The sequence below is a fragment of the Chenopodium album genome, chromosome 27 (genome assembly GCF_948465745.1).
Source record: "Chenopodium album chromosome 27, dcCheAlbu1.1, whole genome shotgun sequence".
NCBI lineage: Eukaryota > Viridiplantae > Streptophyta > Magnoliopsida > Caryophyllales > Amaranthaceae > Chenopodium > Chenopodium album.
Genome location: NC_137860.1, coordinates 27167973 through 27186915, shown reverse-complemented (window position 1 = coordinate 27186915; position 18943 = coordinate 27167973). Strand labels below are relative to the sequence as shown.

General features: G+C 34.1%; 3 protein-coding genes across 3 annotated transcripts; 2 read left to right on the top strand and 1 right to left on the bottom strand.

Moving 5' to 3' along the window:
- Positions 1-2347: 2347 nt before the first annotated feature.
- LOC145619452 (auxin-responsive protein IAA27-like) lies at positions 2348-5568 on the top strand. The gene is made up of 5 exons (XM_081674141.1): positions 2348-2950; positions 3578-3807; positions 4341-4479; positions 5081-5142; positions 5331-5568. Exons 1-5 carry the CDS (start codon positions 2520-2522, stop codon positions 5366-5368), a joined length of 900 nt encoding a protein of 299 aa, XP_081530267.1. The 5' UTR covers positions 2348-2519; the 3' UTR covers positions 5369-5568.
- Positions 5569-6523: 955 nt separating this feature from the next.
- LOC145620454 (uncharacterized) lies at positions 6524-11079 on the bottom strand. Its single transcript, XM_081675130.1, has 4 exons — positions 10662-11079; positions 7814-8258; positions 7547-7662; positions 6524-7158 (listed from the first exon to the last, which is right to left on the bottom strand). Exons 1-4 carry the CDS (start codon positions 11002-11004, stop codon positions 6737-6739), a joined length of 1326 nt encoding a protein of 441 aa, XP_081531256.1. The 5' UTR covers positions 11005-11079; the 3' UTR covers positions 6524-6736.
- Positions 11080-13983: 2904 nt separating this feature from the next.
- Positions 13984-18906, top strand: LOC145619900 (mechanosensitive ion channel protein 6-like). The gene is made up of 5 exons (XM_081674586.1): positions 13984-16100; positions 16608-16731; positions 17139-17432; positions 17743-17945; positions 18603-18906. Exons 1-5 carry the CDS (start codon positions 13984-13986, stop codon positions 18904-18906), a joined length of 3042 nt encoding a protein of 1013 aa, XP_081530712.1.
- Positions 18907-18943: the final 37 nt, after the last annotated feature.

The window sequence follows — 18943 nt, the reverse complement described above, 5'->3', positions numbered from 1 at the left end:
AAAACTAAGATTAAAGAAAGATACTATTGAAGTAGTACTACTAATTCAGAGCTTCATGTTTGTTATGTCACTCTCTCACACGATCGAGATGTTACTTTCTTTGTGTGTGTTTTTGTTAGCACTGCATTATTTTACCAGTTAATACGACCCATGCACCTTATATATCAATATGATGGTAACTTGTTGGTACCACCCTAAGCTTGCTTTGAATCTCTTTTGGCTTTTATGTATTTATAGCACGAGCACGTTGTTGTTGTTGTTGTTGTTTTAGTTTAGTACTTACAGTACAAGTAGTTGTTAGCTTTTAGATGCTCGAGTTTGTGTCGCATTTAAATAAGCACGTCCTTTTGGTTTTTGATTTTCATTTATTTTTTGTTTAAAAAATCAATAGTTATGCTTTGAGGTACTGATAGTTCCTGATAGGTCATTTGATTTTTTATTTTTACACTGTGGTAATGAGTTACAAGAAACTTAAATACCCACTACACCTGGTATATATTTCCAGTTCGTGGGTATGGATACGACACTAGCATACTTACAATAATGAGATGCAAGTTCATGATAGGTCATTCATTTTGTTTAATATTCATATATGAATCAATTTTCAAGTTTATATATTGCGAGTGAAAACTTCGACTCACATAGTAAGAGGACATGTGAACAAAGGAAGTGAAAACTTGAATTTGTGGGCTTTATTTGTTATCCGATAAATCAATAAAGATGCATTTTTATGAACATTTCTTCAAGTAAATGATAAGAATGTAAGTTTCATCACACATATTTTCAAGGTGAACATATTTATATTTACATTACATAATAATACATGTGAAGTCAACATAAAATAATGGGATCTCCACTATTGCAAGGGTCAAACAAATGAAGTAAGCTTTGTACAACAAAAAAATCAGCTAAATTTTTGGGGCCTTGTACCTCATTACTTCATTAGCACCATTAAAATCATTAAAAATAATGGTAATATAATAAACAAACTCTTGAATTAAGCAATATTTATATTGTAACCAACATTCTTAAGTAAGTTAAAAATACAGAAAAACAAGAGTAGTTTAAGATTAGGAGAATACTAAGATGACAAAATGAAGAACCAAATACGGATAAAAAGGTGTTTATGCCGGAAATTCTGCAGTAAGTTGTCTGCTAAATACTCTTTAAAAGGTTAGACAAAGAATAATAAATATAAAGGCACTGGTCCAACAGATAAATAAACTATGCAAAAGAATATGCTAAACCTTTTATTTTATTTTATTTTATTTTCATTTTTATTTTTAATATTAGTATTTTTATTTATTTTTTATTTTTTTTAATGATGAAGGAACAACATCTGCTGTTCAGGCTCTCCCTTTTTTTTTTTTTTTTTTTTCTTTACAATCATCAATTATTTTTTCTTTTTTCTTTCTGCTAAAACTTTTTCCAGTTGTTTCCTTTTTTTGCAAAGAAAGAATTTACACTTTTTAATTTGAGCTGATTTTGTATTAGACAGTCTAAACAAGCGTTTTTGTATTTTAATTAAACTTTAGTAACTTTTATAACCTCTATTATACACTTAGGTACACCTAAAGGGCTAAAGATATATGTGATAAGGGTATTTAATAAACCTAATAACCTATACACCTAACTCTAGATATGCTCGAAAACAAGTAAGAAATTTATAGTCGGTTGTTTTACTCCTCGTTCTTGATTTTTTCATTTCCTAACTATTTAACCTTGAAAAAGGGGTTACAAATATTCTATATAATAGTACTCTGTATCTTTTAGTCCCTTTGTTTTAACTCCATAATGTTTAGAGAATCATAAGGGCGAGTGATGAGAATCGATTCATAATTGCCTAAAAATCTTGAAGGAGCTCTAAAGCCTCTAACCACTTGAGTTATTCCACACTCTCGTTTTAACTCCATATTATTTGTGCTTTGACTATGAACAATTGCTAATGTATACAGATTATTAGAAATATATTTATTGTTTAGTTACTGATGTACCGGATATTTGAAATACTCTCTTTGTCTCATTTTACTCAGGGTCTGTTCTCATACGTTAAAATTCAGTTCACTTTAGTTCAGCTTCTAATTTCCTTCTCTTATAAAATATTAATTTCAGTTCAGTTCAGTTCAGCTCAGTTCAGCTGAGTTCAGTCAATGAGAACAGACCCTTATTCTATTAACCCATGTTATAGCAGTACCATAAAACCTTTTTTTTTAAAAAAAAATTCAGAATTTGTGTTTTCTTTTGAAAAACAAAAAAATTCATCATCATGATTAAAATAAAAAAGAAAACTTTGGAGGAGGAGGGGGCAAAGAGCTACAGAAAGGGCCAAGGAAGGTTCTTTTCTGCATCAAATCCATTTCTTTAATAAGTGCATATCTTTGTTCTCTCTCTTCTCTCTTCTCTCTTCTCTCTTCTCTTCTCTTCCTCTTCATCTACATTTTCCACTTAATTCAAGGTTATATCTCAATTACTCACTGTTTTTTTCTCTGTTAAATTTCAACTGGGGTGTTTAAACTTTAATGTCTAGGCAATTTAAGCATGATTACATAGGGTTTTCAGAGGTTTCTTCAATGGAAAACTCTGCTAATTCACCCAAATTTTCCCTGAAAACTGAGTTAAGTCTTGGATTACCAGGTTCTGAGTCACCTGAAAGGAAACCTGGGGTTACTATTTTTGGAAAGGATTTTGAAGGAAAAACCCAAAATGGGTCAATTAAAGCTTCTTCTTCTGGGGCTAAAAGGGGTTTTTCTGATGCAATTGATGCTTGTGAGAAATGGGTTTTTACTATAAATGGAAATTCTGAGTCTAATTTGAGTAAAGATGGAGGGCAAAATGGTAAAAATTTTACTTCTGTGGAGAACAACAATGTCCCTTCTTCTCCTAAACCTGTTCAGGATAAGCAGCCTCAACTTTCTGCTGCTAATGAGCATAATTCTGCTCCTGCTTCCAAGCAAGTTTTATTTTGTTTTATTTTGATACAATTTACTTATATATGGTTTTATTTGTGTACTATGTTTAAGTAAGCTACAAGTATAACTTATGTTTGCATGTATGTCTGGAATTTATGTTGCATTTTTTTTTCTGTTTTGATGAGGTTGTTGACAGGAAATTGTTTGATTGTTCTTGTTAAATTAATTGTTTTTTTTCTTTAGATCAATTTGTATACATCTTTTAGTATGCTTGCACAAGTAGAAGGATCTATGCTGCTTTTGAAGCTATTCTAAATCTGTGTCTTAATATAAGTCTTTGTTACAATGTCTTTGATATTGGTTTGGATACTCAGACACTTTGATCTAGGATAAACACCCACACTCACCCACAATTCGAGTCTAGGCGAAAACCGCTAATACTTGAGGTGAAATGAAGAGTCCATATGATGAAGGGGAGAAGTATATATGAGAAGAGTGTTAGAAGTATCCGAAAAGGAGGATAGAACTTAATTTTGTTGGTTTGTTTCGGAATTGTGAAATTTGGATGTCTCTTGTATGATTTAGCTATTCTGTTTAATATAATTCAGTTGTTACTAGTGTGAGATTCCATTTGTGTATGTGGAGTATTGACTCATTGTTTGGAACAGGACACAGGTTGTGGGATGGCCACCAATTCGATCTTTCCGAAAGAATACCCTGGCATCTACTTCTGCGAAGAACAATGGACAGACGGAGGAGAAATCAGGAGCTGCATGCCTCTATGTCAAGGTTAGCATGGACGGTGCTCCGTATTTGAGGAAGGTGGACCTCCAAACCTATAGAAACTATGTGGATCTCTCTTCTGCTTTAGAGAAGATGTTCAGCTGCTTTATAACTGGTATCCTTATTTCTCCATCTTCAATTTGGCTCTTTTTATTTTGTTTCAGTGGTCTAGATGGTGATATCATTTCATCAGAGTACATAAACATTGTCAGTTTCCACTATAAATCAACAGTCGTGAATTCGTGATCTTTCTCAGTGGTTATATCTCACGAGGAAATGAATGAATCCTACTTTTAGGACATGGTTATTTTACTTCATTTCACTTATCGATGCCCTAATCAGGAAACACACACGTAAAGTGTTTGAATAGTTAGAAATTTCCAAAGTTGAGCAGTACATGCACATACTTGTAGTTATATGAGCATTTAGACCAGTACATTTGAAAAATAACATACATAAAAAAAGTAGGATGTTGTTGTGAAACAGAGTAGTCACAATCATCATAAAAGTCCTGATTAAACATAGCATTTATGTTATAAGAAGAGCTAAATCAATCGGTATAATGAGTTTCCAAGGCATGCATGATCTTGACATTATATCTCAAACAAGTAGAAATTGACTGATTTAATATTAACTATTATGGTGCAGGTCAGTATGGTTCCAATGGCCATGTAAAACAGGATGGATTGGGCAAGAGGCAATCAACAGATCTTCAAAATGCTGAATATGTACTGACATACGAAGACAAGGATGGTGATTGGATGTTAGTTGGTGATGTGCCCTGGAGGTAAGTGCTGTTTGTCCTTCATCTTTTTTCATAGTAGACTTTGCACTGAAAGAAATGCCTTTTGGTGAGGCGTGGTGGTCGCTAGATTTTCTGGTTGTCAAACACATCAACATCATCCTACTGCACAATTTCCTGCTTCGCAATAGGATTAAAGCATGATTATTGTGGCAACCTGGTCCAATGGGGTTTGTTACTGTTCTAGTTGTGATTCAAATTCTAACTTTAACCCATGTAACTCTGTGATAGTGTGATACCCATTTAATGTTGAATCCCTTAAAAGTGGTTAGGACCTGTCAAGTGTAATGGGATCAAATTGCCGTTCTGATCTGGTCAATTGGGTTGTATGTTTGGTACTTTGGTATCATCCCTAGCGGCTTTGGTATCTTATACCTTCTAAAGTTAAGGGAATAATTGAAAGATATGGGCATTATTTGGTTTCAAGCTTGTGGTTTCAAATTAACCTTTCTCAATTTATCATCCAAAGAAATATTGCTTATCTACTGTAGTATTTTTAATTTAGTTATTTGCTTCATTTGAATGAAATTTATGCTGTTATGCTGATAGCTCTGGACCCTTCTGATCAATTGTTTCCGTGTAACAGGATGTTCACCGAGAACTGCAGGAAGCTTCGGATCATGAAAGGGTCAGAAGCTATTGGACTAGGTTTGTCATAATATAACTTTGATAAAATTTTATTTTTATGGCTCATGAATGTCAGCTTAATCTCAAGTGATTAAGCTTTATTTGTCTGTAAATTTATGTGGATGCCCAAATGTTGCTCGAGATATTCATTCATTTCCTTTGACAATCTCTTTTGTTGAAAATATTGACTCAAATCTTCTTGTTGGCAGCTCCAAATGCAGCTGAGAAGTGCAAGACTGAAGCCTGAAACAGCTGCAGGCAGCATCGGAGCAAGTAAGGAGGCATCTAGTGGAACACCAGGAGCCTTCAAGAGGTTTTGAAATTTAGGGAGTGTTTATGAGTTTATTAGATTTAATGGTTGTGAAAAAAAAGTTATTATGTACTAGATAAATATACATTATTGTAGACATTTCAAGCTTTTATATTAACCTCTTGAGTTTGGGTGTGCATAGATAGATCCCTTTTTATATGAAACATTTTGAGTTCGAGGCATGAAATTTGGATTTAAAAAGTCCAAAATTCAATAGATGAAAGGCCAAAACTAGTCTAATCTTCAATATAATATAATCCCATCAAAAAAAAAATAAAGTGTGCTAAAACACCTTCAATTCTATGAAAAATCTGGACATCCTGGCTACAAATTTAACCTGCATCAAAGTCTTTTAGAAAATGATTTTAAGCACAAGAATAGTTATTTGAAATGTCAAGGTCATTTTCTAGGTACCTATATTTAGATTATTTCACCAAAATTTCATTTTTTTTTTAATTTTTTTTAAATAAGTAAGATACAATGACCAAAATTTCATTTTATTTAACGAGTTGCTTAATGCACAATACTCTAGGGTCCAAATATACACATAAAAATAATGTAATAAATCAAAACTCGACAAGTCATGCAACACTATACTCTAGGGTCCAAATATACATATGTAAATCATGTAATAAATCGATACTCGACAAGTCATGCATTTGATGGGACAAAATCTTAATTCAAGAGATACAATGTACAAGTACACAAGGACTTAAACAAGTAGTCGAAATCATACTATGCAAATAAGCTGGTAAAAATACAGTCTGAAAACAAGAAAGTGGCTATTTGCAACTCATCTTCCCAAGTTCAAGTAATTCCAGCTCAAAGTAACACTTGAAAAAGGGGGATAGTATCATATAATGACGATACACGAAAGTATGATGCTCTCCATTTGTTATATTGCAAAATACTTATGATATACCCACTAAAATCTTGCAGAATCATCAAAAGCTCATAATTGATATAGGAGAAAAATATTGAACTCAAAATAAATAAGTTGATATCTAGAGGATACAGTATCCAGCAAATCTTGCCTAACCAAAGAAGTCAAAAGAAAAAGAAAAAGAAAATACTTTATATATAACATCATAACCAAAGAAATCAATTACATACTAACTCAATAATTTTGTTGGTTAGAGGGTGGAAAATTAAAAGTTATGATTACAAAACTTGAACAAGGTAATGGAACAGTGGTAGGTGAAAGAAGAAAACTATAATTGCTGTAAAATTACCTAACTGAGCTGAAAGTATGCATAGAAGCCAAAAATCTGAACAAGTATTTTCTCTGCATATATTTTTGAAAAACTATGATTCAGGCTCGGAAATTTGAACATATACCATTTGAGTGTACCCATTAAATACAGATTTTTCGAGTCTACCTAGACCTAGCCTTTGGAAGAGATTATAACGACCATCTTCAACAATAGGCGGAACAGAACGAGCAGGATCATATCTTGTTTGGTGGGTTAGAGATGGACCGGCCACTGGTGGAACCTCCCAGTAGACATCTAAGATTGATTCAACAAATCTACTATTCTGGAAGTGCTCAGAGTAGGAGATTAACTTGTTGCTATGATTAAAGTCATCGCGCATAAAGCCTCTCACACCCCACCATGATTCACTAGGCCCACAGAGTTCATCGATATCCAGTGCTTTCTCCCAGAATGGTTTCCTTTTTGCTCTTACTCTGGCTTCGTCGCTTTCTTTGAAGCAACTGTGGCCTCCTCCTGTAACAAATTTAAGCAAAATTAGTTTAATTATGAGCAACATTAGTAACTAAAATTGTTTTTTAAAATTATATTTGATCAACATATTCGCAAAACCACTAACTTTGAATAAAAAGATGTGATGGAACCATTATTATACAGGTAACATCAGCAGTTGAATTGTGTTTAACTTGGTGATAAAAGACGGGGGAGGGGGAGAGGGAGGGGGAAGGGGAGGGGAAGGGGATTCAGGAAAACATTAAAAAACCTCAAATAGTTCCAAAAGACAAGGTGGGGTTGGCAGGGTGGTGACATACTACACAGTGCAGTGTTTAGTGAACACCATAAGAAACGGAAGCTAAGATGGATGATAACTAGGGTGAAAGGCTGAAAGCACAAGAAACTGTACCTCTTATATAACTCTGATCACAAATTTGTCTCAAAGAATAATGATCTCCAGTTCCAGTGTCATAATTATCTTCAAAGACGATATGTCTGAAACCAGCCTTTAGTGCCTGTTTCAATCTATCAAAAGCAAAATTTTGAGGAAAGAAGTAGCCTTGATTAGTAACTTGGATCATTAGCATTATGACAAAGAAAAAAAAATGTAGAAACAAACACTGCAAGGTGTTTACAAGGGCAAAGCGATCAACATTTGTCGGTCAGGCAACAATACCTCTTTAGTTCACTCTGATGGTCATCAAAGAAGATAAGAACTCGACTGAGATCAGTAACCCCATGTTTCTTCATTACACTTTTCCAATCAACATTTCCAAAATCTACAAAGTCTTTTCCTGCAAAGTATGTGCAATTTTCATCAACATAAGCTGGACCCTTCTTCAGATACTTCTCAGGATGACGGGGAGTCACTGATATAATCCTAGTGTACGGCATAGCTTGTCGCAGCACCCATGTGGAATGCCCTTTAAAAGCGCCACTCTCTATCATGAGATCTGGCTTCAACCACCTTGCGATAAACCACAGTCCAAAGCTATGGTCAAATCCCATGCCAAACATGTTGTTTTTGATCGGCCGAGTTTCATATATAGGTATAAATTCTTCCAATCCACTGATGAGATCCTTGGAAGTCCATTCCACTGTTTTTCCATGTTTCGATCTGCCTTTTGCCAACAAGAAAAATTAAAATGGTGCAGACAGTAAGAACTAGATCATGTTTGGGTCTGTCTATGTGATATGATACTTAAACAAAAAGCTATAAACATGGAAAACAAGGTCAACAAAAGAATCACTGATAAAACATGATAAAGGCACACAGCACAAAGGCAAGATATTCAACAGCCATAATCCCTCATCACAGATGCAAATAGTGTGCTTTAGGTGACCACACATAGTCGCATATAGAATACACAAGCAGAATCAATAGGCCATTCCATATATATGCATTCATTATATCAGGCTGACTGCAGATAAATGCCATTAAAATTTCTCAACACTTTAAGAGAGCTCAAGGTGTGAAAATTCATGGCATAGCTTAAAAAGATGGAAGCCAATTTGTAAATTTTTCTGTTATATTCTGCTCATTCCAAAAAAGAACTTCATTTTGATATCATCTCTAAGTTGCATCATTTGTTTGTGACTGTAAAGTTTCTCTCTCTAATCTCAATTTACATGTATCCATATATTGTAGACCTTTTGACCTTGTTATTTCAGATTTGCAGATTGGAGATAGTTTTGATTCTTCAATTGCTCAGATGCTTGCCGGACTGCCAAAAATGCAGATTGGACAGAGGAGAGGAGGAACTGAAATCAGTAGATAGAGAACGTCGAAATGAAGATGGAGAGGAAAATGGAAAGAAAAAAAAAAAGAAGGAAAGGCTATAGTTCTAGGAATTTGATCTTAGCCAACAATTAGCTGCGCAACCACAGCACCTGCTGGACTGTCTAACTGCCAAAGACTAATATAGGTTTCAAGTGATAGAGAATATTCTGAAGTCTGAACCACTATCACTTGGGGATGATAGCATTGATAGCACTAAAGGGGGCCCATAAATAGAATCCCTCAGCTTTTTCTCAGAAACTTAGAGTAATCACTACCACACCTTAATTTCTACCTCACTGTTTGTTAAAATTTGGAAATTAATTCAAAGCTTGAAGATTTATTGCTTTCCCACATCAAATACTGGCAATTTCATAAGTTTTCAAGTAATTTTAACTGTATGTGATATAACATGTGGGAATTAAATGATTAGGTTTTGACAATTCAGGGTATAACTTGTATCTATACAGACTTGCATCTTTATATAGGTAGATACTGTGATTACCCCGTCAAGAAGCTACACAATAATTGACAGTTATGTTGAAATGAACCCTAATTCTTAAATTCCAATATAGCAATACCTCACCTACTACACATTTGTAAACACTTTAGAAAGGCATTACTTGATTTGGGAAAGCAAAAATTTTCCATTCGACTACTTTAGATAAATTCCTCTATTCAAACTAAGGAAGCAATAAAAAGTTTTGGAGATGGAAAAGTGAGGCTATTGTGAACACTGAACAGTAATCACAAGTTACAAACTTACAACCAACTCCATGTCTTGTTTACACGCAACAAAGCACACGGGCAGCATGTAAGTGCATACACAAAATCTCAGTTAGCCATGAACCCTACCAATCACACAATTTATGCGCCAATATCAAATAAACATTACTTTTCTGAAAGCTCATACACCAGGTAAAGACCGTCCACGACATTGATGATACCAACAACTGGGCATTAGAACTTGTACATAATTGCAATTGGCATCTCTCTTCAAAAGAAGGAGATGCACATACAAAATTGTGGTTAGTTCAGTTCATTAATGACATGGTACATTACGTGCAACCAATGAGTTCTTCATTACGAGTCTACCAAAGACAAAAATACTACTATCATTTATCTAAGTATGAATATGAAGTGGACAATCAATTGCTAATTCTAGTAGCTCAACTAATATCGAGTGGCAAAGACTTCTCCTTATGTTCACGCGTGTACTTAAAACTGCCCAATCGACAAACCCAAATTTCCTGAAATCCTTAATTTCCACTGAAGCTAAACATCCACAAAAAGCTTCAATTGAATCCAACTCTTTGTATAGGAGCTGTAAACATAAGCAACTCCCAATTCTAGCTTCCTAAAGCTCTCTCAATCAAACATAATGTAGCTTATATGTGTAGTAAACAACACTTTCAGTATTCCAAAATCAACAAAATTTTCAGATCCTTCCAGATGTATAACATCTATAACTTAGAGTAGCAACTATAGCATCTATTCTAACCAGTAACCACTGATTTCCAAATTGCCAAAAACTCATATTAATACAATCATTTAACCCCATTTTCATTCAATTTATATAAATCATAAACATCCAAAACCCCCCAAAATAAGCAATACCCAGATTCAAATAAACAAAACCCAGATAAATTTCATCAAAAACATACACAAATCTTCAGCAATCAAACCCAGATCCAATTTCATTCAATAAATCACCAAAAAAATTGAAAGGAGAGATTGAAGAACTTACACCAGGGAACACCAAGAGATCCAAAATCAGAATCAAGCCCATCAAATCCAAAGAAAGCGAAACGAGAATGAGGTTGAAAGAAGCCACTAGTTGAAGAAGAAACACAAACAAGAGAACGAGTGTAGAAAACGACAGAAGAAGTGAATAAAACGACGATGAAAGTGAAAGCAAGGCAAGGCCAAAGAAGACCATAACGAGATACAAAGTTGATGAAACGAGTTGAAAATGCGACGGTTTTCTTCGTCTTTGATTCATCGTCGGATTCTTCGTTCTCATTATCGTCGCCTGAAACTGCTGTTCTTCGAGAAGAATGCATTCTCTCTTGAACTCCTTCTCTCTCCATTTTTGGGGGATTTTCTCTCTCTAAAATGTGTTAAGAGTGAGAAAGACTGAGAGTCTGAATTTGAGTGTGAGTGAGTAAGAACACCTGGGGTTGGTTTGATTTTGATAGAAATTGAGGACTTAGGTGAGAGATTTTTTTTTTTTTAAATGTATATACAGTATTTTTTGATAAATTGTGAATTTTTGATTTGATTTTGATAATGAATACGTAGTATTTTTTTTTTTGTAATAATGGATTTAAGATCTATCTTCGGTCGATTGGAGGTTCGAGCAAGGGAGAGAAGCGTCTCGTTGATCTGATTGGTATGCACGGAAAAATGCATTTTTGGTCATTATAATGCATGTAAATTACTTTAGAATAATTTCTTGAATGAGTAAAAGTGTGAGAAAATGATATTATGAAATTTTACACGAAAGCCAACATAATCTTACGTGATAGTGTCCACTGCGTACTAGTCTAACATATTGAGTATGGGGGTATCATCATATAATAAATCGGATAAAAGTTTTCTAATTTTGACTAATAAAAAAATGTAGTAAAAAGATTTCATGCAATGGAGGAGATACTACTTAAAATTTAGGGTGATAAATTACCATTGTTTACTAGGTTACAACCTAAAAAAGGATAATACAATAGAAAATGCCAATCATACAATCCTCTTAGAAGGATAAGTAAAAGGATTATATTGTTAGTTTATTACACATAGTCTAGGAATGTAGGATATAGGCCAGGTATAGAAATCTTGCTATTGCAAATTTCAATATATCTTTCAAGGTTGTTTTATCAACTAGATGGTTTATATGCTTGATGGTCTAGCAAAGAACGAATGCATTCCATGAATAAGTAGATCATTATTTCCAACCTGCTAGCTCATATGCACTCTTAAATGAGAGGCTTGAGACCCCCTCTCTCTAGCATACTAGATCCAATTTCCTTAGCTACGAACGCAACCACCAACTTCAACCTTCCTTTCTCTTTAACCCATAAGAAGGTTGCTATATGTTTATAGGTCTCCACAACCGATTAGGTTATAAGAGAAATGATCGTAAAGTATTCTAGCTAAATGTACACTCCCTCTATTTTTAAATACTTGCTCCATTTCTCTATGCGCGGAGTTTTAGGAAAATTTAATAAAATAAAGATAGTGGAGTTAGTGGAAGGTAGATTGGAAGAGACAGAATCTAAAAGTAATAAAATTGGGTTCCACTAGTTGAAATAAATGAATTCAATTATATGAAAGTTTTCTAAATAAGGAAATGGAGCAAATATTTATAAACGGTCGCAAAAGGAAAGTGGATCAAGTATTTAAAAACGGAGGGAGTAAAAGTTAAATATGATTGTCAAAATAGAAAGACAAAGGTTATAAATGGGAAGTCATGCAGAAGTGAGGGAAAGTGGAAATTTTTAACTATAAGATGACATGTGTCATTCCTGATTTTCGATTCGCTTGTACTATGGGCCTGTTCACATTTACTTAATTTCAGTTCAGTTCAGCTCTAATCAGTTCAGTTCAGCTCCAATCAGTTCAGTTCAGCTCCTAATTTCCCTCTCTCATAAAATATTCATTTCAGTTCAGTTCAGCTCCAATCAGTTCAGTTCAATTCAGCTCCAATCAGTTCAGTTCAGCTCAGTTCAGTAAATGTGAACAGGCCTTCTATAGTTACATTATTGATTGATTGCTATTTTAACAAATACACTTAATTATGAAAATATTGGTTATGCTTGATTGAGGTTATGCATAAAGATATTAATTAGATTCGTTTTTTGATTTATGAAATTTATTAGATCTCACGGCATTATTTTCCTTTTCTATTAGGTATAAAACCAAAAAAAAAAAAGTCAAAGAGAAATGTGAGAATAGAGAAAAGGTTTAAATAGCGAGATTATAAAATTAAAAGGGAGCGCTATGTAAGTTTTAACTTTTATTCAAAAAAAAAAAGAATTTTTAATTATAATAGTTATAAGATAATTATAAATTCTTAAGTACTTAAAATGTTATAATATACATGCAGTAATACTTAAAATGTTATTCGTAGTTAAATTTTAAATGAGTTGAAGATACAATAGCTCAATGTATAATAACAACAAAACTAGACGACTGCATTAACCAAGCTCTACCTAGTGCGCAGTAAGATATGCTACCTCCGTTTCATGATTTTTGCAACTTTGGAATATTTTATACTACCTCCGTTTCTTTTTAGTTTACACGTATTCTTTTTTAGGAAGCTTCTTTTTAGTTGACACGTTTTCTTTTTGGGTAAATATTTTACCTTACATTTACACTCCACTCCTTAATATATGTGCCTATTTACCTTACATTTACACTCCCCTCCTTAATATATGTGCCTAAATCAAACGCGTCAACTAAATAGAAACGGAGGAAGTATCTCACAAATAATGGCCAAAGTTGTAAAAAACATGAAACAGAGGTAGTAATAAATTGCCTAATAACCCAATGCTAGATACTAAATTGCCTAATAACCCAATGCTAGATACTTTATTAGTCATGGGCTTAGACCTATCTCCAAAAAGGGCATGGTAGATTGGTAGGGAATCCTTAACCTTACAAAAATTATTGTATATATGATGAGAACATACTTTTTTCTAATTGTTGTGAAAGAATATGATGGGACCATAAATTAAATGAAAATATTAATCTATGACTTAAGTGCTTATTAACTCTAAAAATTGCCCTCCAAGGTTAAAAGACAACTTTTAATCTATGCTCTCTACCACTAATCACTCCACACATGTCTATTAATATTTCCACATACACACCCATAAAATCGTAAAGTTGTTAGTTACTCCATCAAACTAGCAAAAATTAACTCTTCTTCTTCATCTTCTCTTTTCTCTTAATCTAACTAACTAACAAATACTACCCACATTTTCCTCTCACCCACTTTTAGTAAACTAAGATAAAAAGAGCACGTACTCAAAAATTGTTGATAAAAAAATTATACAACATTAGTTACAACCATGGATTATTCTCTAAGAAAATCATCCTTCAATAGCTCCTCCCATAGTTCTTCCTCCTTCAAAAATCGTTCTAATGGTAGTGATGACGACGAGTCATCACCTACCCTCACAATAGAACATCCCCTTCCTTCACCACACCCCCACAACGTTGGTGGTAACAACCCTTCGTCGCAAGATGAATTCATTGTTAAAATTGATCATCAAGATAATACCCCAACCATCAACAACATGACAAGCACTAGCCATGGTACTCATGGTACGGGTACCCTTTGGAGAGGGTCCTCCGAGGAATTCTCGTTCCCTAAGCCTATCGACGATATCATTAAAGATGAAGATGACCGGACTAGTATAGGGTCCGGAGGGTCTCAAAAAAGTGGTGCCCATGATCCAACCTCGAAACTCATAGGTCGATTCCTAGAGCAACAAAAGGCTAAAGGCGAGATGTCACTAGACATGGACATTGACATGGAAGAGCTACAACAACATAATAATGATCAAACCAGAATTCGACGTCCAATGTTACAAGGTGGTAGGGGTCTTCCTCCGTTACACCCTGATTATTCTAGTTGGAGTCGAAATCCTAGTGAAATTCAAAGTCCCGATATTAGTAGCAACTTACAATATAAAAGTACCCCGAATAATAACCCTAGTAACAATGATAATGGATCAAAGGAAACTCGTGTTTCGTTCCACGAGTCGTTAACCTCGGAGTTGGCTAGACGTCCTTCAGCCATGTATAGTAACGTGCAAGATGATTCTACATCGTGTGATTCGTCGAATTCAAGGGATGATGAGAATAATTTTGATGATAATAGCAACAATAAGAATCATAATAACCATAGTTCAGAAATTCGACGGTCTCCATCTAATAAAACAAATGCATCATATCGAAGAATGTCATTAACTAAGACGAGGTCTAGGCTAATGGACCCTCCGGCGTCCCCAACAGAACGGTCAGGTGTGATACCAAAATCTGGTACAATCAATATGAAGTCGGGTTTCCTAGGGAAAACGGCACCAATGTATGAAGACGATGATGATGATCCTTTCTTAGACGAAGATGTACCGGAAGAGTTTAAGAGTGTTAAAATTGGTACCATGGTTGTCATTGAATGGGTAAGTCTTATTGCATTAACTGGTGGTTTAATTTGTAGCCTTGTTATTCCAATTTTAAGGAAAAAAACAATTTGGAATATGAAATTATGGAAGTGGTTAGTGTTAATCCTTGTTCTAATTTGTGGAAGATTGGTTTCGAATTGGGGGATTAGGCTTATAATGTTCCTCACTGAGAGAAATTGTTTGCTACGAAAACGAGTTTTGTATTTTGTTTTCGGCTTAAGGAAGGCCGTACAAAATGTTATTTGGTTAGGTCTTGCACTTATATCATGGTACATTTTGTTCGATAAGAGGGCTCTACTCGAGTCTAGGAGTGCAAAACTTAAAATTGTTACGAAACTCTTGATTATAGCCGAAGTTGGAGCTATTTTATGGTTGTTAAAGACCTTACTAGTTAAGGTCTTGGCATCAAATTTCCATGTGAAAGCTTTTTTTGATAGGATTCAAGACTCGTTGTTTAATCAATTTGTAATTGAGACGCTTTCAGCTCCCCCAGTGTATGATATTCAAGGTCAAGACGAGGAAGAAATTCAAAATGTGGGGATAAGCATGCCTTTTAACGTGCAAGGTACCGCCTTTGCACGTACTAAGAGTGGTACAAGTAACACTAGTACCTTACAACGTGCACCTAATGGTGCGAGGATTCATCAAGGGGTAAATGGAACAACACCCGTACCAACACCAACACCGACACCGACACCTAGTAAGAGTCCTATAGGGTATAGTTCAAGGTTGTCGGAACCAAATCATAATCCGAATAAGAAGCAAGATGAAGGAATAACAATTGATCATTTACATAAGCTAAATCAAAACAATGTTTCAGCATGGAATATGAAGAGATTGATTAAGATTATACGACATGGAGCTTTAACTACATTGGATGAACAAATTGTGGGTGTAACGGCCCAAGATGACGAGTCCACGACTCGTATTAGGAGTGAGGTTGAGGCCAAGGCTGCTGCTAAGAAGATTTTTCGCAATGTTGCCAAACCTTTTTCTAGGTCAGTCGTTATTCTTTCTTTGTTCATTTTTGTTCTGTTCAATCACTTTTCAATTACGTTCTTTTTCGTGCTACTCACTTGTTTTTATTCACGGTAAGTGATAAAGCATTAAAGAATGGAGGGAGTACTATCTATCACTGATTTTGATTCAGAAATAAATTACGTTGTCATTACACTAAAATGTTTACCTTCATAATCTTAAATTGACTAGGACTATGATTCCATTTTAATCATGTTCATCATGTATATAGTCACTTATTTTTTATAGTATTCTTGTAACATAAATCGATCATATGTATAAGGGCCTGTTCTGATTGACTGAGCTAAGCTGAACTGAACTGAATATTTTATGAGAGAAGGAAATTAAGAACGAATTGAACTAAAAATAATTTGAAGAGAACAGACCCTAAGCTACTTGTTTTCTTTGGTGAGTATGAGTACATCCACATTTTTATTAATTTTTAAGTGTACAAATACTTTTAATTTACATATTGTATATTTGCTTAGGTACATTTATTTGGATGACCTTATGCGTTTTATGCGAGAAGATGAAGCCGAGAGGACATTGAGTCTCTTTGAAGGGGGTATCGAAGATGAGAGAATTAGCAAGAAATCAATGAAGAATTGGGTGGTAATAAGTTACTACTTCATATGTAAAACTCATATATATAATTTTAAATGAGCATGGATTCTCTTAGGAGAGTACCCGTTTGCATAAATCTATACAAAATACTAAAAAGCATTTTCAAGGAATTTTTAAAAAAATGTAATACAAGATTCGAACATGCAAATTGATTAAGTATAAACATCCCTTAGCATTACATTATGTCATGTTTCATGTTCAAGTATGAAAACAAAAAATAAAATTGAATAAAAACATGAAATATAAAATTAATTAAGAAAAGACTAAATCACGGATTTGAAGTAACCTATTTAAAAAATAAAGTAAGTTTTGATTTTCACGTAATAATTAATAACTCCAGGCATTGCTCGTTCTCAAATACTAATTAAATCTATATCATATGTGTTGTTCTTCAGGTTAACGCTTTTCGGGAAAGAAGAGCGCTTTCATTAACACTTGGTGACACAAAATCAGCTGTTAACAAGCTACATAAGATGGTGAATGTTTTAGTTAGCATCATTATCGTCATCTTTGGGTTTATATTCCTAAACATCATTTCGTCACAATCACTCTTATTCTTGAGCTCTCAAGTTGTTGTCGTTGCATTTGTTTTCGGAAACACTTGTAAAAACATATTTGAATCCATCGTATTCTTATTTGTGATACACCCATTCGACGTTGGTGATCGTTGTGAGATTGATGATGTTCAGGTATGTAAACTAAATGAGTTGCATAAGTCTTTAAATCCCCCATTCCTACATTACTTGCATCATTTTGACTTTTTACACTATTTACACGTTATGATAATTTTTTATGCTAATATATAAGAAATATATGTTTATATATAAGATATTGTTATATTTATATAGTACTGTAGATACTTAATAATAGTGAAGGTTAAAGTTATGCGAATTGACAAACATGTCCAGTCAAAATGATGCAAGTAATCTTGAAAATGGGAGCACATGATACCATTGATACATATTCTAACTTTAACTATTTTCTTCTTTCTTAATACAGATGGTTGTGGAAGAGATTAACATATTAACCACAGTTTTTTTAAGATTCGACAATCAAAAGATTGTTTTCCCAAACTATATTCTCTTAACAAAGCCAATCCATAACTATTATCGTAGCCCTGATATGGGAGATGGAATTGAATTGTGTTTCCACATTGCAACTCCTGCAGAAAAAATTGCCGTCATTAGGCAAAGAATAACAAGGTTAGATTCTAACCTTTAATTACATATAATCGTGCCTATAAGTACTCGTATATAAGAGCAACTACAATGGTTGTAGCTAGGGACTTGCTTGCAATTTCAATAATTCCCTAGCTACTAGCTTGACCATTGGAGCTAGAAAACTTAATTAACTTGGTTAAGCAAATTAGCTTTGCCAAGCTAATTTGCTTGGGAATTAAACTTTCCAAAATAAAATGCTCATTGCACCAATTAAGCTCTTTGCATGTATTTTCTATCCAACAACTACTACTAAGCTAATAGCTAGCCATTAGAGCAAAAAGTAGCTAAAATGATAATTAGCTTAAAAGCTTATGTGGCATGGCAAGCTAATTGTCAAATTAGCTTGTCATTGGAGTTGCTCTAAGATTATTCAATCAACATAATAATATCCTCTAGCACACACAACTTTAGAATTAATAATAATGTCAAGATATCGAATTAAGAACAGACTACATAGAATTCTGTTAGTGGACCAACTCAACCAAAGATTTGAACCCGTTACCTTTAATTTGTTTCACGTTGACTCTGATACCATGTCAGTGGACCATCTCAACCAAAAGCTTAAACTTATGGTTGAAGCCTATAATTGGTTTATATATTGTATCAAATGCTTACTTCTATGTTTCGTATATTATGCAGCTATATCGAGAATAAGAAGGAGCATTGGTATCCAGGACCAATGGTCATATTGAAGGATACAGATGGTCTAAACATGCTACGAATAGCGGTTTGGCTACAACATCGAATGAACCATCAAGACATGGGCGAAAGATGGGTAAGACGAGCACTTTTGATCGAAGAATGTGTAAAGATTTTTAGAGAGATGGATATTGAGTATCGTGTTTACCCTATGAATGTTAATGTTACATCCATTCCAACTCTCAATTATGCTCAAGTATCTCCACCTAGTTGGAATGCCCCTCCTTCTGATAGCGGGAAATAGGTTGTTCTTCCCTAGTAGAGTTATAGTGAAATTAAAA